The 21,858-nt window shown below is 27.3% G+C and overlaps 2 protein-coding genes across 2 annotated transcripts; one reads left to right on the top strand and one right to left on the bottom strand.

Moving 5' to 3' along the window:
* The first annotated feature begins 215 nt into the window (after positions 1-215).
* LOC132936731 (uncharacterized) lies at positions 216-9,413 on the top strand. Its single transcript, XM_061003485.1, has 3 exons — positions 216-947; positions 6,375-6,506; positions 8,996-9,413. Exons 1-3 carry the CDS (start codon positions 651-653, stop codon positions 9,080-9,082), a joined length of 516 nt encoding a protein of 171 aa, XP_060859468.1. The 5' UTR covers positions 216-650; the 3' UTR covers positions 9,083-9,413.
* A 7,611-nt stretch (positions 9,414-17,024) lies between these two features.
* Positions 17,025-20,496, bottom strand: LOC132953625 (zinc finger protein 493-like). Its single transcript, XM_061026001.1, has 3 exons — positions 20,438-20,496; positions 19,747-19,821; positions 17,025-18,171 (listed from the first exon to the last, which is right to left on the bottom strand). Exons 1-3 carry the CDS (start codon positions 20,494-20,496, stop codon positions 17,025-17,027), a joined length of 1,281 nt encoding a protein of 426 aa, XP_060881984.1.
* Positions 20,497-21,858: the final 1,362 nt, after the last annotated feature.

A 21,858-nucleotide genomic window follows, 5' to 3' on the forward strand; every position in this document is an offset into this window, starting at 1 on the left:
TATTATTATTAGATCGCATTTCGCGTCATTCGAAAGTCTTAATCGACAACCTGCAATTCGGACGAGTGCCGCCTAGAATACCGGAGAACAATAATTCGGATGTCATTATTTTTAGGTGTGGGGACCAAATCGGATGCGGCCAATAATAATATTATATTATTATTATTATCATGTCGTTTATATATACGCGATGCAGTTTTGTCTTTGACGCGGTGAAATCGATCGTCAAACCGCCGACGACAGTTATTCAGTATACCGCAGTAATAACAGCCGTGGTAGTAGTAGTAGTACTATGGTAGTAGTAGTAGAAGCAGTACTGTTACACTCTACTTTCACTGGCGCAACACCAAAACGGGTATCACGACGATAGCTTTCGACCGACCGTCCGCGACTCGGGCCAGTGTGATAAACTCGCGAGCGGGCACGTCGCAAATACATATTTTTTTCCCTCGATATTCGCGCGGGCGTCGTTTTCCCATCGCGTCTTCGTCTTTGGAAAAATCGAATCGGAACACGTCCGCATAACATATAACTACCGCGGTCCATAACGTCAGAAACCGCGGTGACCGGAAGTCGCCGATTTCAATAATATTATTATTGTACGCAGCGCGAAAACCACCGACTGCAGCCAGATCTCCACCGCCGGTGTCATGAATACGACCACTGCGACCTTCGTCTGGATCGCCCTGTGTTGCTGCTCGTCGATCGCCATTCCGGTGCCCGACCGACGACTTCGGCAGACCGACCGCGTCGCCGCCGATCCTGCGGCGCCCGACCGCGTCGCTGCCGATGCGTCCGACCAACCGTTCGATCCGACGCTGGACGCCTTAGCGGACGCCAAGTACGACGAACCCACCGCCGACGACGAGAACAAAAACGGCGGCACCGAGGACAGGGAGAAGCGGCAGTTGTCCTTCGTCCAGGGCAAGCTGTTGAATTTTTTGAAAGTACGGCGCGCGCGTAATATTATTATTATTATTATTATTGTTATCGTCATCGAACGGCATGGGTGAATGGGTGATAATGGGTTCTTACGACTCGAGTTTTGATTGGACGCGCGTGATTTACCCGATCCCGATGTACCGATAATACGTATTTATATACTTAGGTATTTATGCCGTTACAAGCACACGTCATATGATTATTATAATTATCACAACTTAATAATTATTACGTGTTTCCGACCGCGCGAACCACTTCCCTCTCTATAATATAATCCTTTTTTTCCTATCGTATATCCTGTAGCTGGGCAGCGATTACGACTGTTGGGGGGGGGGGTATACATTCATTTAAGTTTGAATGGATTACATAGCACACATTTGTCTACGCAACCAATGCATATAAACGTGGAGAGGACACGGCTGTAGAAGGGAAGTGGTTCAAGTCCACAGCATCCGACTATGGACATATTATTTAATAACATAATAATGTAATAATCTACCTGGACTAACAACCATAGATTATACAGTGAACGTCACGTTTCTGTTTCGATTTCGACATTTTGACCCATTCCCGATAAATTTATTATGACGTACCTATTAAAGTAAAATTTAATGCTATATATTAAGTAGATTTCTAATAACTATTGTCACGATCTAATATCTAGTTATAGTATCAAAATCAAAATAGTGATGCGATTATATTCGAACCATCATCTACCTAAATAATACCGTGACTACGGTTTTTTGATACGTCATATCTGAAATGTACCTATAACGTACATATTATTATACGTATGGATTATAGTGCAACAGTTGATATTTTGCGACAGTTTCGAATATTTTAATCACATGCACGAAGACAATAATTGACAACTAAAGTTTTGTTACCACCATCAGCGTCATCACATCATATAATATTATACCTATAACGACTAACACATTAATACCTATATATAATATATATATATATATATATATATCGCATACTTAAACTATTTTCATAGTTTAATAGAAATACAGGGTTTATCATGAATGCAGATTCTGACTAAATTACGTACAGTATTGGCCGACATTTTTTTAGGACCGAAATTGTCTATATTATGTTGCTGTGTAATAATATATAGGTAAAAAGGATCAGTGTCCTTATTAATTCATATACTTTTACACTTAGACACTCATTATAATATTATATTGGTAAATATTGTAGTGTAGTTATTTTTTGAAATTTCTTAGCAGTGATCATAATGTATAATCACCGCATCGATAGTTAGTTGTTGATAACTATAGTAAAACTAAGTACTTCAGAAGTGTCTATATCAATTTGCATTCAGTTTAAAATCTATATTTTATAGGATTAGGTAACAATTAAATGTGTATTTTTTAAAGTGATTTGGCCGAAAACACACATTATTATTGTAAAACCAATATACATGGCTAGTGTTTCACGCAACATTTAAAAACAGGTCGAGTATAGATATATTTTACTTTCTATACGGCATTGAAACCTTCTATAATTACTTATATGTTATCAGCATTCGTCTGATTTTCGATATAACTATTGTATGATTTTTATCACACGTGTTTCAACATTTATGTAATATAATATGGCCGCTCGATAGACTGACAGACGATGAAAATGAATTAGGTAACCAAGTGAGGTGTATATTTTTAACTACTTTGCACACCTCCGTGGAAGCGTTTGAATCAATTTAACACATTTTTGTTTAATTTTTATCATGTTTATCATAATTTATAAGCCCTAGGCCATCATAGAAATGTATAATATAACTTACAAATGTATAATTATTTTTAACATTCTATTACCAATTTTATACTCATATATTCAAGCCTGGGCAAGTTAATGATAATTTTTAATTGAGTAAACTTAAGTTGACAGAAACCCTTTTAAAAAGTTTAAAGTTAATAGTTATCATAATTTTTTTTTAACTTAGTTAAGTGAAATTAAGTTATATGGAAACTTACAATTAACTTATTAACTTAAGTTATTCATTTTTTAATAAATAAATAGCCAGTAATATGGTTTAAAATAATAAAAAATAAATGTTTACGCAATACGTATCATCAATAATAATTGTATTATATTTATTATTTAATTATTTATAAATTAACTTAACTTGGATTTGATTAAAAGTAACACGTTATTTATTAAGTTGATATCAATAAAAATTAGTTGAATTAAAATTAAGCTAATTATTAATGAATATTAAGTAGTAAAAAGTTAAGTTCAAAAGTTAAAATTAACTTAACTTTAACGTTTTAACTCGCTTATGCCCAGGCTTGCATATATTATTATAAAATGCATTATAATATAACACAAATAATGTATGAATCGATATGCCACAGCTGATACTTAGGACTTAATTAAAAAAAAACGAATTAGGTAGGTACTTTATACTTTGTTAAAATATGTTTACTTAATACTAATTATCATAATATCCAGTGCCACCGATGAATGGCTTCTTCCATAATAAGTTTTACTTGTGTATATTTTATCCTTTTCACATTTAATTGTTCTTTACAAAATACATTGTAAATAATAACATCATTTATCAAGAGTTTTGGCAACCGCTGAAATAATATTCAGTTGATCAAGTACACTGATAAATTACCCGGTGTTGGTATGACAACATGATTTATATGACGTGTAATAATTGCATTGTCGCCTATTGGTTTTTAAAATAAACCTATAAACACATATTCACATAATATGACATACACCAATAACATATTATGTCTCCGGTAGATAATATACAAATTATTACTGTAATAGGCAAATCATATAGTTTTGTAGTTGCGTAACAAATGTTTACAATGGCATAAATAATAATAATAATAATAACAGTATAATATATGTCTGCGTATACCTAAGTGTATAATATCATAATTATTATGATTGTATTTGCAGAAGTGTCTATATCAACTTTCTCGCGCAGAAACTGGTAAACGCGTATTTCGCAATTATATAATAAAAACAATAATACCTACTTATTGCATTTGCAGAAAAATTTAAAATATTATAAAAACAACATAATATAATATGACAAAAGTACTTAATTTTATGCGGTAATCGTAGACGTGTAATACTGATATAAAATAATAAATTATCGAGTGATAAATAATGATGTCTTTAAATTGTAACAACGTCATAAGCATATTATAATAACGGAAATGAAAAATAAATTACAATAATTTGAGCTTACAATAATTATTATAGTGAATAATAAATCACTTATCGACAGGAAACGTGATATATTTTTTTCAACAATATATTATCATGCTCGATTAGAGAAGGCTGTGCAGAGCTCCAATGAAAGAGACAAATATAATGTTCGTTATTATTTCGTTACAAAAGTCAATTACCCTCATAGACTCATCACCACCCACATGGCGTTGTCACAATTCAAATAAGATATAGTAATAAGATTGTTTAATACAACGAATTATAAAATCCGAATTAGACTCAACTAAACAAGAAGGTTCGCTGTCCAACTAACAGAATAAATTATTTACACGTTCTGAATAACGAAGATATTAAGACAACTAAAAAATGTTAAATTGATAATAAATTATGGATACCTAACAGTTGGTAGGTAGCCAATCAATTATGCCGAAGTATGATTCGGTTTACGATAACGGAACAAAACTAAAAACGATCATTATATCAATCAGTATTTTGTTTAATAATGGATTAATAAATTGGTTATAGTAATATTGTTTTCACTATTATATTCATGTAACACGTTTCTCTAGTTATTTTTATGTTGTAATACGCAGCGAGTAGGTAAATAGTAAATACAATTTGTTATTATACAGATTCTTCCAATGAATAACACTACAACAGACATTGGTTGTTGTGCACAAAACTGGTTGCGAATTCACATATTTTTAATACATAATTCATAAATCTATTTTTAATAGTAGGTACCTAAATATTTATCTTTTACAGTAGAACACGAAAATGTTGCAATTAAATTATATAACGTATTTAGTAATTACTTCATTCAATGCAATAATTTTGGACTAACTTTTGTACATTTATGATCGTAGTGATTCGAACTATCAACTGAATATTTATATTTGCACTATATAATTGTTTCGTTATAATCTGTAGGTACTCTAGGTATTTAATTAAAAGTGTACAATCATAAATTAATATTAATTTTTAAAACTGAAAGATAACTTTACTGAGAGTGCTGTATAAAATAATACGTTAATCATATCATTATAATAGACAGTATCAAAATTATCACAGTTACTCATCTTCTAAACATTTTTCCCTCAGTATATCACCGTAAACACACACTGTAGTTATTACAAAAATAAAATTAGTGAACAAAAAATAAGATAAAAAATAAAAATATACACCGGTACCTATAATAATAATAATAATAATAATATTAACAATAATAAATAATATTACAATAATTATGATTAACGATTAAATTAAGCAATAAATAATATGTACCTGTGTAAGACTTTCAAAATGTAATTACCTACTTATCTGTATAATATGTACTAATGTACATAACATAATATACATAATATTACATAACTACATAAATATTTACCATACTAAGTATAATATTTATTGATATATTGAGTCGACGACTATCGAGAATTAATTACAATATTATCTTTAGAAGAAGTTTTACCCATATTATGCATATAATAAATTCCTCGTCAAATTTAATATATTTATGTACGTCACGTGTGTAAAACGAAGTAGGGAATGTTGTCGTTGTACTACGTTATTATTATGAAATCAAAGGCGTGATAGGTATACCAAACGGCAACCAATTATATATTTAACAATTAATGATTTCAAATATATTATATAATATAAAACTCGATTTCGAGTATTGTGTTAATCAGACTATTATTAGGTACCGATGATAACGTATACACTGTGCACGTTATAGCTATAATTGCCAAAAGAACGGCGCATAGTTTAGTGTGCTCGATTAATATAACATAATAAGCACATAATTAGCAATAATCGTCGACACTATTGTAAACCATTTGTGAAGGGCAGATTACTCAGATTATAAATGGAGGTAATAAAATGAAGGTCCCACAAATAAAAAAAAATAATCGTAATAATTATCAGATGATTGATAAATGTAATATAAAAATATGATATTATAATTAGTCTAATATTGCCATAACATAATTTTTGTATTATTATTATTTAGTGCTAGTTAGGGTTTTCATGACTTTTACGTATTTATTCCTTTTAGTTGGCGAATAGTAACACACATTAAATACCAAATCATTTATACGTACGATGTATAAATGTACGCATGTTTTGGAATTTTCAAACATTTTTTAGCTACAAATTCATTATTTTTGTTTTTTATGTTACTTATATCCTATTCCTCTATTCACGAGTTTTTCTATAATATTATGTTATAGCCGTTACCGGTGGTCGATGTGACTAAAGAAGATGAGAAATACGGCAACGACGGTGACAAGTTTAACAGGATCGGAAGAGGTTTTATCGGCGGCGTGGAATCCGTGTCCAATATGCTGACCTCGGCGCTTTCGGTAAATACGACTTGTGGCCTTGTACTCTTAAGAAAGATACGTTATCCGTTTAAAAGCGTTTAAATATATTGATTTAATTTAATGGGAAATGTTTGAGAAGAAAGATACACACGATAATATGTAAATATAAAAAACTTCAATATGCCTACTCAAGTTGTCGTCGTTTTTTGATTTCACTTAAAATTAATGGGTTTGTTTGATTTTAGTAAACATTAGGGATACACCCTTTTAATTGTGAAATAAAAAAATCTTGAAAATGTGCTCGTATACACAATATTATCGTATGAATGTTTAATGTCAACGACCGATCGATTTCAAACAAAAGCTATTCAATTAACACTGAGCCGTGAATATTATAATTTATTTTCCTCGGCAATGACCATTTTTCAGAGCACGTTTTTCTTTGTATATGATTTTTGAACATTAAAACAGTGTACTGGAGAGTGGTAATTTTTTGTGTTATTTAAACACCCAACAAATAGTTAAATTATACATTTTGATCTTAGACACTTATTTTAAATATTTTTGGAAGTAAAAGCATACCTTTGAATAATACATTCGAGTAAAATGTTGTTTAAAATGTGTAGGTACGCAAATGTATGCAGCTAAAAATATATTTTTAACCAGCCTAATAAATCGCTTATTAGCGGTAATAATAGTAACTAAAATAAATATATAAAATCAGTTAGTTTTCAAAAAAAAAAATGATTTAGAGAAGCAAATATTATTGCCTGGGGGTAAACACGATGGGATGACTCATTGGAGGTTACCTATATCACTTATAATTTCGATATGGATCAATGAATTGGATTTAATAGTATATATAATATAATAACGTTTTATACACCTAATTATGAAGTCGTAATAACATAAATTATTTTAAAACTATTAGAGGGATTTTCTTTAAAATTACTATCGACGAGGAGAAGGATTTCACATTAATATTTGGTTTCATGAAATTGGTTTTCATAATATTTAAGATGGTAACCTTAAAAAAAAAAAATATGGACGCAACAAAATCACTTTTTCTTCGTGTCTAATAAACAGATAGGACTACCTACCTACTGTTTATTGTTACTTTTTTCTAATCATTTACCCTTCCATTTAAAAAAAAAATATATATATCGAGTGTGTACCACGATTTCAATAGCACCAAGTGTGGTGGTTTATGCATTTCGTCATTTACTAATTAAAGGTGATTTATGCTTGAAAGTAACGGTGTATTTTATAATTTGAAAAAAGATAATAATATGACTTTCATAAATTAAATTTAGGTCAAGATTAGTTGATTAATTTACCACGTGTCAAATTTGATGTTCCATCACTCGTATATTATGTTCTATAACATTCAATATTATAAATAATTTATAACTGGCATTAGTATTTTTAATGATGACTTATTTTTAACACACATTTTCTGATATTAAACTAAAACACTTGTCGTCAACATTGGGCTTGGCTAAAAAAAATCCAATTCACTTATATGTACAACTCATGTGCCTATACAGTATACCTGCTATCTATATGTATATTATAACATCTAAATAAATTCTTAATTAATCTTATACACAATAGCTGTGCAATATGACGTATAATATAAATACTACATAATATCAATCAAATATAATATATTTAATGCAGAATTTCCGATTTAAATTTTTTGAAGTTAGGAAAACCGTAATAAATTCCATGAAAAAATCTACCAATAAACTGGAGAGTCTTTGGCGTTGTAGAACTGTTGATCCGTCATGGTTCCAACAATAATATTACAATAATAACTATTCCTATTTTAATACATGTGATTTTACATTTTATAGTAGGCGCCTATTCTTATTAGAATATTATTTGTACTCTTAAATTTTACTGATAGAAGATTGTATGATCATTTTTATTATAATTACAAAATGTAAATTTGTTATCATTGTTGTCACGATCATTTATATCAATATTAAATTATGTTCATAAATTATCCTCCACCCACGCCTTAGACAAAGAGTTCAAATTTTAACTATCAGTACAAAATTACATAAAATCAATGCGTATTCGGATTTTTGTTAATTTTGGAGTTTTGTAAAAATAAATTGTTTGTGTTGTATGGGTTTTGATTGTTGGTCTTTGGTTAAATCGGGTGCAGAGCTCTGTTTCATACTTTAAATTATAGTTAAGTACATACTTAAGTAATAATTATAATTTATAATACAATATTCACCTGTCTGACTGTCTATTATTTATATATTAAATATATATATATTTACCTTATATTTCTAAATGGTTAGTCTTTTGAATTTCTCACTGTTTATTATCTTGGAGTGTCTAAAATACCAATTCAAGGTGCATTTGTGATATCTTTACTATACTTTGTAAGATACTTTCCTTTTTTTATATACTGTATTAGGTACTTATAACTACATTTTGAAAAATTTAAATATGCAATAATCTACAGCTTAAATATTAATAAAATGTAATATTTTATACTTCTTTATTTTCAGTTTCCAGTGGATACCGCGAAAAAATTATCCAGGTCAGCTACCGAAATGTTAAACAATTTAGGTGGAAGATTAATAGGACTACAATGATAACGTAAATTTGTTATAAACAGTATCTATACAATAAATGTGTAATATTGTATTTAGTATTAACTCTTAAGATATGTTATGACGTGTGTACTAAATAATTTTTAATTGTTTAAAACAAATTATTCACCATATATAGACATATAGTAATAATTAAGATAAATAATTTTTGATGATAGAGATTAATGTTGTTTAGCGATCCATAATATAGTTTTTGTACATACCATTTTTATTTTTATTTTTTTTTTTATTTTACACATTTTTAGGAACATATTTCATAAATGTTGTAATCCACTTCGTTAAAAAAAAATAAAATAAAACTTAATATGTATAAGCTGTATATTTTTTCAATACATTCTGCATTGTAACAATTGTATAATATTATTGTACAACCTAACATTTCTTTTAATACGAGATGTTTAAATCAAGACAAATGTTGTATTAGAAATAGATTATTAAATTTGGAGAAACTTTTAATATTATAAGTACTAATCACATTTCCATATTAAGAATTAAGATTTATATTTTCAAGTAAAGTCATTCATCGTGAAATCGGTGATTTTTCCTATTGATTTGGCTGAGTTATGAAATCTTTAAAAGATATGTTGTAGGTAGGTACATAGTTACTTACTTTTTAGTGCATATTTTGATATTTTGTGACAAATCGCGGGTACTTTGATAAATGTATTGATAAAATATTTGACCACCATTATAGGAAGAGTGTTTAAGTTCCCACATGGAACATAGAATGCCACACCATAATTATGTTTTATGTGCAACTGTTAAAGTTCCCAAATAAGCAACACATAGATACCTATGTTAGTTCCTACAACGTTAAAATTTAAAATTTCAATTATTACATAAAATCATACTAGTGTCCTTCGCATTTTATAAAGGCTGATCACTGAACATAATATATTGATAATTATATATTTTTGTGTTTGAAATTTGTTTGTTTTTGTGTGCGTAATTTTAGCTAAAATTATAAATTAAATATATTGTATACTTACCTATTGCATAAATACATTTTTTATATTTAGTTATACATCAATTAATACGAAAAATAAAAAATACATTAACGTCTGAAGAAAATAAATAAAAAAAATACTACATAAAAAATTAACAGTAATTTTTAGCAATCATAGCTTTTTTTTTATGGACTTTGAATAGGATTAATTTGCCGTAGACACTATTGTTTTGTTTTTAATTTTTATCAGTAAAAATATTATTGGTAACAGACATTTTTTTTCTATCTTGTGTAAATTTAAAATACTTACTCATATTTTGGTATCGGCTACAATATTGTACGTACTATGTACTTGTACGTATACTATCCTACAATGTAGTAACCCACAGAATTAAAACCTTAGTCTGAATAAAGTGTGAAGGAAATTTGCTTGATTTTCAATATTAACTACGCTGTGAAGGGATCAACGATATTTGGTTTTAACTTTTATCTTCTGTGTATTAACTTGTAATGTCCCTCATTGTCAAGGTGAATTAAGTGGAAACTTATGGTATTAAAATGTAATAAAAAGTGTAATTTTATCTTTACAGAACAAATGTTACGGTTGAAACAACAACAGATTTTTATTTTATTCCTGCAATATTTTATGATTTTAATTTAAAGATAATATGTATGTTGTTAAAAGATTTATTATGATTTTACTTTTTAACAATAAAAATGGGAAAGCGTTTAATTAATAAATTTTATTTTTTAGATTAAAAAAAAAAATTTTTATGAAATTATAGCTCAAAATAATTTGTAAATTTTCGTCATTTTTACGTATTTAGTCAATATTTGAACTTTAAATGCCTATAAAAATAATATAGTAATAATATATTATATTTTCAAGATTTTTTACCAACAAATAAAATTTTATTGACATTCATAGAAATAAAAACTAAAAAAAAAAGAAACTGAAAATGTCCGTAAACAGTTTAAAACTAATCAAAATTTTTTATGAAAATTGTATTGTGTATAAAAAATACTAATATAAACAACTAGTAAAAATTGCTTATATCTAAGCTCATTTGTTTTAGAGTTACGCCAAAATCTAAAAATCGTTTTTGTGAAAAACCTATTTTGCGTAAAAATGATCGATTTTCCTTAATTATTATTTAATTTATATTTTGTGGTTTACTTTTTGAATTTATATACGAGTTTAAAATTTAATAAGACTGTAAGTATAAATAATTATGATTTTATATACCTATTCAAATTAATATTATAAATCATAACATTAGAATCGACGTAGTTGATAAAAAAACGGTTCCATTAAATACTTACTTTTATCTTTAAAAGTGCATTAAATTATTTAAAATATTTTTTTTATTTCGATATAATAATATGGAAGACACATTCTGAATAAACATGATTGCTATAATTGTAATTAATTATTTTAAATAAAATTGTAATCGTTCAGGAATACAACGCATCATTGGAAAATAGTATCTATTCCCTACTTCATTAATTTATATTTGTATTATACTTATGTTTAGTTGCCTTGAGACATAAGAAATTCAGAAATCTGTATTGGTGATTTGATACTATGTAAATAATTAGTACATAATAAACCCAATTTTTTTTTAAATGGTACATCAAACTATAATTTATTTTAAAGGTCATTTTATTTAAATACGAATACGATAATATTTAATCACCAACAGCCATCTATAAATACGATTTTCTTATCAAATGATTTTAATGGGAACATTATTGTATTTATAACATTGAATATAATTATTTTTTGTGTATATTATGTATTGTGCAATACATAATATTATATCATAGGAAAAACTAGAGTAGGTTATTATAGATAGTTACTCTATTATATTATTCATGAAATAAAAAAATCAGGTGATGTAGCTCTACTGTATAGTAGGTTTTTAGTATACCAATTGACTGTTACTAAAACAATATAAAAAATTTCTACTTGAATGAAAACACAGAATAACTAATAACGACGGGCCCATATGAGATTTGAGATGATTCAATATACGTCATATACAAACACATTAGGGATATAATGAATCATTCCTTATACACCACACACGCGACATATGCAACACATAAATAGTAATCCACAGCCTTCCGATCAGAAGCTCTGTAAATACAATACAATCAACTATCGGTGGCACCTTTGTCACACCGTATATTATAAAATCATGAACGCATTGTAACTCAAAAGTCATATCATATTACACTTTAGCCAGTAAGACCCTTTCAACAACCCTCCGATAAGACGTTCGATCAAAACAGCACAATAAGGTTAGGTACCTAACTCCTCAAACCGCACAAAATAAAATTATGAACACACCATAACTCATCAATACTTTAACATTACGACACACATCAAAGAAGAAAGAAGTCCGCCAAATGTATCTGGATACATTAATCTAATAAAATAGATTATATTCATAATTCAAATTGAAATACATTGATATAGAATATGAAAAATGTACGACAGTCAAAACATAACAAATTTAGAGGAGAATTCAAATCTGCTTTCAAAATTTAAATCGGAACATCCTACTGAGCGTAGTAATTGAAGTCACTGGCAGTATTTTTTTGAAAAGAAAATGTTTGTAATTTATAAAGTAATAAGTTGTGACATGTGCATGCGCGTAGGTAAAATTACAGACGTATTATGATGCTCCTATACAACGTGAACGGTACCACGAATTATTACATACACTAATGTTCATTTACTTTCCATACATTCACCACACAGACCTATTTAACTTTAAATGTAAAATGCCTAGTTTTTACTCCTTAGAATGGATTTCCAGCCACCTTAAGAGATGAGTTCACAGACTTTATGTCTAAGTAAGGTGAATTCAAAAAGACAATTTTTTGTGAAAATTACGACTACATTGAACATAATTCTGGTAACGAATATGATGGCGATGATGAAGAAAAATGTTCCCATACTCAGCTGACAACAAATACTGTGTATACACTATAGTTTGCATTTTCAATTTCTTAGCAAAGTATAATAATTTATACACCAACGCTTATCCTGGTATCTACAACTGCTACAAATTACTACTTACTCTGTCAGTCACTCAGGTAAGCTGTGAACGTGGATTTTCAAAATAAAAATAAATAAAAAAATATTTAAGGAGCACCTTGTCAATAGAAAAAGAATTGTTGGTTGGAATTGACTCTGATCAAATTATTAATGAAGTGGCTTCTAAAAGCAGAGTTAACAAAATTATTAATGTATTGAAAATATGATAAAATTGTAAATGATTAACACAAGTTGATTTATATGATTTGAATTAGTTCTTATAACAACATTTTGTATGTAAGTAAATTTGTTAGGTTAAATATGTAATGCGAGCGAAGCGTTCAAATATTTTTTCTGTTGGGGGGCCCAAACAACTTCCCTGTAACAAAAATACTACCTATCCATCCCTGCACATACGCTGGTCAATTAACATACAAATCTACTTCATAGTTGAACTAGTATACGCACATAACTTAAACCTAATTCGCTTACATTTTAGAGCTTTTAACGTATGCAACTTAATTAAATAATTAAACATTACTTACCTTGATTTATACGGCTGTAAGTAGTCAAGTTATTTGCATTCGTGTGTATACTGCTTGAATAAATTGATAATAATAATTTAGTGATGCCAGCCGATACAATACTAAATTTCTTAAATAAGGCCTGTATTTACTGTATACATTAATATACATAATATAACATAATTTTTAATGACTTTTACTGAGTAATTAATTTTTAATTTTCCATTTATTACAAAAAGTACCTAAATTTGTAATTTTTAAAAATAAATTAGTACTTACTTAAAATAATTATTAAATATTGTTATTATAATAATATAATATATTTTACTTCTTTTTATCATTTTATATACAATTAAAAACCTATTCTGTGAAGTTGGAGTTTAAACTAGCATACACTGTCATCATTTAATGACATGTTTTCAACATTATCACTAAAATTTAATTTAACGCCTTTTATTAGGTGAAATCAGAAACAGATGTTTAATGACAATGTTTATGCTTATTGCTAAACCAGGGTTAATATTTACAATTATTTATATAAATTATTCAAATTTAAGTATCTATGTCGTTATTTTTTTTATTCATGTAAGTATGCAATTTAAAATTAATTATTTTTTATGAAAAAAATGTTATTCATTTTGTGTTGGATAAAATATAATTTAAATCAATTATCCACTCTCAAATGTATTTATTGTTGATTATTTTTATAACATAATGATCGCAAATCATAATATACCTTTTTAAATACAATTTGTTATGAATGGGTAATATATTAATTTATTAATAAAAACTGTTTTATTTGATATTATACAGATTCAGTCAAATTCTAACAGTAAAACTATCAATGAAAACGTCAAAAAATATATAAAATATGCATACTCGTTCAAGCTCCATTTGATATTATAAAACTGTTTCCCTCCTACATGCTAATGGCCATAGTTGCCAATGCTTAAGCTTTAGGTCATGAGGTAAAATTTTAGAGAAGTGAATGAATTAAAAATCAAAATTACTTGAAAGTAAGCTTATTAAAATGTTTAAGTTTTTTTATTTTATTCCTAGGTTATATAAAAATATTAAACACATTAAAATGTGATAAAGCCACTGATGATGCTAAAAGTTATCTCAGTCAGGCTCCTTTCAATATTTATAAATTAAATATGGAGTACAATTATTAATGCAACTGATGATTAATTAATAATTTGTATTAGGTATGTCTTTAAATTTATAAAAAAAGATTTTTAACAATCTATATTTCTTACACAATTTTGAAAAAATAATATGCTTATGTTAATGTAAGGTATACGAATAGGGATGTTATAAAACTATAAAAGAAACTAATGAGTTTATTTATTTAATGTTTAAAAGGTAAATGTAGGTTGTAAGTACCTAGGTATATAATTATTTGTTTTAGATTATAATATTATAAAGGTTTTTTATTGTTTAGTTAAATACTTAATCCAAAAAAGTAATTGTATTAATTATTTTAATTTTAATATCTATTACAATCGTAATTCATAATACTATAATGTATTTATACATAATTATAATATTAAATTTTTTGTAAAATAGTATATACCTAAATCAATTGTTGATGCTTTAGATGATGACAGGTAAAATATATTCCAGTACTAATAACATTAAATTATATGTAGGTATCATTATAATTTATTTTACAGGTCAAAACAGATCATTGCTAATAGGAAAAGCATTTAACCAACATTGTAGAATGCATAATTTTATGTGGCAAACAAGAAACGGGAATATAAAGATTTCCATCCAATTGACTATTTGATTTGTAAATTGATGATCTTATAAGTTTAAATTATATGCTTATTAATTTTTAATATTTTTTATAATATAGGAGTCAGTTAAAATTAAGGGAAATTTTAAAAATAAAATAAAAGCCGACGAATGTATTTGATAATTCCTTGAATCAAACTCACATAATAAATATTTAAGCCCTAATATACAAAAATGAAATAATGAATATAATAAATATCAAATAGTATGCGGTAATAACCTATTATTAAAAAAAATGTTCTAAAAAGTTAATTCATCTAAATGTTTCTTAGTATTGGCTGTACACTCAGATATGTAACCAGAACATTTCTATTGGGGGGCCAACAATTTTAAGCCCTTTTTTCATTTTCCATAATTTGTTTTCTATGAGAAACTTGTAGAGCCTTTAGAAGGCTTCTATCTTCATACTCCCACAGCCCTTTAGGCAGAATCCCATAACAAGGATCTTAATAATTTAAAATTTTTCTTTGGTTGGTTAAAAAAATAATTTTTATAGTATTTAACTAATCAAAAATAATTTTTAAGTAATTTTAAGTTAATTTTAATCATACGGGGAAGAACTGATATTGTCAGTGTCAGTAGCATCAGATTGAGTATTACAATTTTTTTTGTTGGCATTTTGGGCAAGTAAAATAGTGATTAATATGTTTCATTGTAATGTATTAAAACAGTCATCGTTCAAGTGTCATGCAAATAAGCAAATGTATACCTTATTGCAAGTAACATTAAATTTGAATATTTCTATATTGACAACACGTCAGTACATAATCGACTAATCGCTAAACAATAGGTACCTCTATCTGATGCATAAGGCTGAGTCGACAGCAATCTATTTTTGTCCATGATACCTACCTATTTTCTACCACGAATAGACCCAATATTTAACTTTAAGATTTCGTTTTCTATAAATATAAAATGTAATATAATATAATATCTATGTATAAGTTATTTAATAATCAAAATCATAATAAATTATATTATCGAATAGTTTTCACTTATCACAATAGATCAATTTAATGTGCATAAACTAGAAGTAACAGCATGTTTTTGATACTTAAAAATAATTTAAATCAAAATCATAATAAATTATATTATCGAATAGTTTTCACTTATCACAATAGATCAATTTAATGTGCATAAACTAGAAGTAACAGCATGTTTTTGATACTTAAAAATAATTTGAACATGAATTTGTAGGGGGGGGGGGCCTAAACTTGTTAAATTTAAGGAGGATGTGACTGTGTACACTGCCCTGTAAATAATATTTTTAATCTGTATTTATGTACCTACAAATACTGAAACTACTTATACTGAATAATAATTATTTACCCATGACAGATTAAATGGATTGACCATGTTGTATTGTTGTCGGTATACCGTGTTATGTATTTAACTTCTGAAGAGGTAATTGAGAAGTTGAGACAAAATCCCAGGAAATTAGATACTGTTCTATGATAAAAATAAATCTTTGTTAAACAACATAATATTTTGATGTATTGATGTATGCATGTATATAATTTATTAATGTTAACACATCCATTGAAAATAGCTATATGTATGTGTTTTTATGAATGTTATTTCTGAATACGTTTGAGCCCAGATTTAATATTATGTCCTTTTTTTGATATGGAACATGCTATTTTGATGTTGTTTTAAATATGCTGGACGTTTAAACGTTTTATCACATGCATCACATTTATATTGCCTTTCTTCACTATGTAAAACTTTATGTTTTGAGAAACTTGAGGCATATCTAAATGTTTTATCACATGCATCACATTTATATAACTTTTTTTCACAATTTACAACTATATGTCTTGAGAAACTTGAGGCATATCTAAACGTTTTATCACATGCATCACATTTATATAACTTTTTTTCACAATTTACAACTCTATGTCTTGAGAAACTTGAGGCATTTCTAAACGTTTTATTACATACATTACATCTATATGGAATAACTCTGGCATGTATCATAACATGTGTTTTTAAATTTTTTGAACGTTTAAATGATTTATTACATATAGAACATACATATGGCCTTTCTTTACTATGTATAACTTTATGGTTCTTTAAATTGAATGATAGTTTAAACGTTTCATTACAGACATCACATTTATATGCCCTTTCTTCGCTATGAATAACTTTATGGTTCTTTAAATGATATAATTTTTTAAACATTTGATCACAGACATCGCATTTATATTTCCTTTCTTCACTATGTATAATTTTATGTTTTTCCAAATCTGATAATGCTTTATACTCTTTTTTACAAATATCACATTCATAACATTTATTTTTTCCATTATGGCACACTGAGACGTGACTTTTCACATTGAAATTTGATCTATTTTCCGAATCTACAGTTCTAATTGATTTGGATGGATGGTTGTCAGTAGTAACCGATGAATCTAATTGATATGCATCAACATAATCTTTTTCTATTTTTATTTCCTTATCAGATGTGTTGAAGATATCTTCAGGCTCACCAACACTTTTAATTAATTCGGAAGTATGGCTGTCAGTAGTAACCGATGAAGCAAATTGATATGCATCAACATAATCTTTTTCTATTTTTATTTCCTTATCAGATGTGTTGAAGATATCTTCAGGCTCACAAACACTTTTAATTAATTCGGAAGTATGGCTGTCAGTAGTAACCGATGAAGCAAATTGATATGCATCGACATAATCTTTTTCTATTTTTATTTCCTTGTCAGATGTGGTGAAGATTTCTTCAGGCTCACTAACAGTTCTACAAAAAAAAAAAAATCTAATATTATTTTCTAAATTAAATAAAGTACAATACAAAAAAAAAATAAAAATTAGATTTATTTTATTTTATTCGCAAAACACACATGTGGACTAAACATCTTTTTGAACTATTTATTAAATAGATACTACATTCATTTACATGAAATATTTATTGTTATAATAAGTTTATTTAAGCAAAGTGTTGTATGTTCAAAAATTATTTCTACCTTTATAAATTATACTTTATATTTAAACACATTTTAATCCTTTATTTAACATTTAGTTCATTTAGTTCCGTTTACTAATTACCTTTGCCATTTAGCCATTTGCCATTTAGAGTTGTGTTTATATTAACATATACAATATGAACAAAGCTTATAAAGCCCGAGATACTATTGATTGTCATGTAACAGAAATTATCTAAAACATTAAAACACACACAGTCAGAATGTCTAAACTCGATAACACTTGTTCATTTAAATTGAACTAGAGAATCATAAGAGCAATTATTAATAAACATACAAGGAAATAAAAATTAAATATATCGTGAATCAAATCTAATCGTTTTTATATAATAATATAAAATAAAATATATAATATCTAATTCAAAATCTTATAGTTAGACATAACGAAACTGGTCGTTATATAAAAATAAGTTATACAAAAAAAAGTAAAACAAAAATAAATTAATAATATTTTTACCAACAACTTGATAAATGAAATAGGTAGTATACTTAATCCAGTTTTCAAAAGCGTTTTTCTACTATAACATAGCCAAAAATGATTTTGCACTTAACAACTTTACTCCCTCTGTATTTATAGTAGAATTACCAAAATTCCACAACCCATAGGGAAGACCATTGTCAGTGATGTAGCGTTTTTATTTTTTTGATAGCATAAATACAATTAAAGTTATCAGTTTGAGATTTTTAGGTTTTTTTTTATTTAGTTATTTAAATATTGATTGGTTAATGTTACTAAAAAAATGTAAAATGCTTCGTCACAGATAAAATTCTTTCTTATGTGTAGTGGAATTTTAGTGATTCTATTACAAATATGATCTATTAAAAATATCTGTAAGACGGAACCAACACATGCGGGTGGCACATCCTCTTAACTTAACTTCACACTACAGTGTTCTATATTAATATAAATTAACAAATTAAAAACATTCCTCCATATTTTGAACTTGAAAATGTTTGTAAACAACTATTTCCATAGGGTTTAAAGGGTTTTATAGATTTCATTAGATACATAATTACAATATTTTTTATGTGAAAGCTGAGGCTTTTACAAAAAATAAATAACTAAATAACTAATATTTTTACATAACTAGGCAGAAAATTAAAACTTGTAAATTATTATGTTAGGTACTTTTGGGATAAAAAGATAAATAGAACACTATATGAATGTATGTTACAATATTATTATTTATTAATTGTTAAAAAATATCAATCTCTTTATAAGTAAAAAAACACATAGTTAAAATATGGTATCAAGGCAAAAATAGTATCATTAGTCATTACATCATTTCAATTACACTATGATACTTATTATATTATAATATAATTCTTACCTTTCTAAACTATCTTTATTTTGGTCTGCTTCTTGTTTTATGGATCTAGTAAGTAGAATCGTCGTATAAGGATCCCTAAAATAAATTGCAAAAACATTAACTTACTATCAATATGGAAAAAAAAACTTATGAATCATTACGAATTGTACCTTTTTTTGGGTGGGGGGGGGGGGGTAGAATACTATAGGAATGTACGTTGTAATATTATTATTTATTAATTATTAAAAAATATCCATCTGTTTATAGGTAAAAAAACACATTGTTAAAATATGGTATCAAGACAAAAATAGTATCATTAGTCATTACAATTCAATTACACTATGATACATATAAGGTATATTATAATATAATTATTCTCACCTTTCTAAATTATCTTTATTTTGGTCTGATTTTTGTTTTATAGATCTAGTAAGTAAAGAGTGTAGAATCGACGTATAAGGATACCGAAAGTAAATTTCAAAAACATTAATTCATTATTATAACTATTGATTTTAAATGCTAGTATTTATAATCAATGTTATTAGTTATTAGTTATTACATAGGTAACTACTGAAATTCAAATTAGATGCAATATAAAAATTATATGATTCATTAATGATAAAAACACCTAGTTTTAGAAAATAAAATTCTTTCAAAACATAGGTTTAAATAACATTTTGTTATGTTACATTAATAATTTAGTTTTACTCACCCAGAGTTCATCCCAGAGTTGATTCCAGAATCAATAGCAGTTGTTGTTGACGGTTCCATACTGAATTATATGTCCTGAAAAAGTGAAAAATATTAATCACCTTCATTAGGGTCTCGGATGAATATATTTAAGAGTGGTTATTAGCTTTTAGTACTGTCATTGAGCTGGTTGTTTAAACTATATAGCTTAAGTTTTGGTATGAAAAACATACCTATGTGGTTTCAGATGTACAAATTACATAATATGGGATAACACCATAACTCTTAAAGTCATAACGATAATATTGTTGTTGTACATAGACGCATACAAATATTTGTATAATGTATATATTGTACCTATGCAGAATATTACATATACCCAGTGTTATAAAAAAATACTTTTTAAAAGTATTTAAGTAATTACTCAAATATTACCAAAATAAAGTATTGAAAATACCACCCAATTACTATAATTTATTGTATTCACTATTCACATAAAATAAAACAAATCATTTCATAAATTAGTAAAAAAATCATCATAATATTACCTTTATGGTCAATGGTTATACCTATTATAGCTATTTACATATTAGCGCAAATCATGATGCCAGACCTTTTTTATTTTAGATGCAACATAAAAATGTCAACAGATGATGTGACAAAAACCAAAACTAAAAGAACAATTAGTGATTGTGTTGAAGAAGATACTAACGAGTGCTCAAATTTAGCAAAACAAAACCCATCTAAAGTTCCTACTATATTTGATTTTTCTAGAAAATGTACTTCGATATCTCAAAGTAAGGCAGATTTTAGTATTATATTTTACCTTTATTTACTGTAATATACTTGGTGCTTGGTACCTACTATCGTAGTACTAATAGTAGAAAAGTGGCTGCCAAGTTATTATAGATGCAGGTCGCAGACACTTTATTTGATGTTGAAGTCGTGGTTGATGAATAAATAAAAGACAGATGTTGTTTATCGTGAATTTTATTATATTGTTCGATAATTTTCTAAGTCCAAAATAATGTTGTACAAAGTGGCGTGAATGTGCTTGCACTAATGGGTGGTAGTACACGTCTGAAAACAGGCCGATTCGGGCTCCCTTTTATATGAAGTTCCCCGTACCCCTTGCCTATAGATACTGTATCTCGGCTCACGGATGTGATTTGTGTGACCATCGTTCCAGCCCACGCATCTTATGACTTCCCAGTATAATTCTGCGTATTCAATTGAAATAATCATTCTACTCTTTTATATTTTTATATTGAATATCGTCGCGTACAGCGTTGTAATAAAAATAATCATTCTACTATTTTATATTTTTATATTTGAACATTGTCGTATACAGGGCTTCCCGAGTAATTATATTATTCAGTGAGCCTGTCTTCTTATGCTAAACAGTAGGAAATCCTATTTCCGTTTCTAATATCCGATTTATGC

The sequence above is a fragment of the Metopolophium dirhodum genome, chromosome 1, assembly GCF_019925205.1.
Source record: "Metopolophium dirhodum isolate CAU chromosome 1, ASM1992520v1, whole genome shotgun sequence".
NCBI classification, from domain to species: domain Eukaryota; kingdom Metazoa; phylum Arthropoda; class Insecta; order Hemiptera; family Aphididae; genus Metopolophium; species Metopolophium dirhodum.

Coding starts and splice junctions, on each gene's coding strand:
- LOC132936731 (XM_061003485.1), top strand. CDS start 651: ATGAATACGACCACTGCGACCTTCGTCTGGATCGCCCTGTGTTGCTGC. Junction 948..6,374: donor AGCTGTTGAATTTTTTGAAA/GTACGGCGCGCG, acceptor ATTATGTTATAG/CCGTTACCGGTGGTCGATGT. Junction 6,507..8,995: donor TGCTGACCTCGGCGCTTTCG/GTAAATACGACT, acceptor CTTTATTTTCAG/TTTCCAGTGGATACCGCGAA.
- LOC132953625 (XM_061026001.1), bottom strand. CDS start 20,496: ATGGAACCGTCAACAACAACTGCTATTGATTCTGGAATCAACTCTGGG. Junction 19,822..20,437: donor AACTCTGGGATGAACTCTGG/GTGAGTAAAACT, acceptor AATTTATTTTAG/GGATCCTTATACGACGATTC. Junction 18,172..19,746: donor AATAAAGATAGTTTAGAAAG/GTAAGAATTATA, acceptor TTTTTTTTGTAG/AACTGTTAGTGAGCCTGAAG.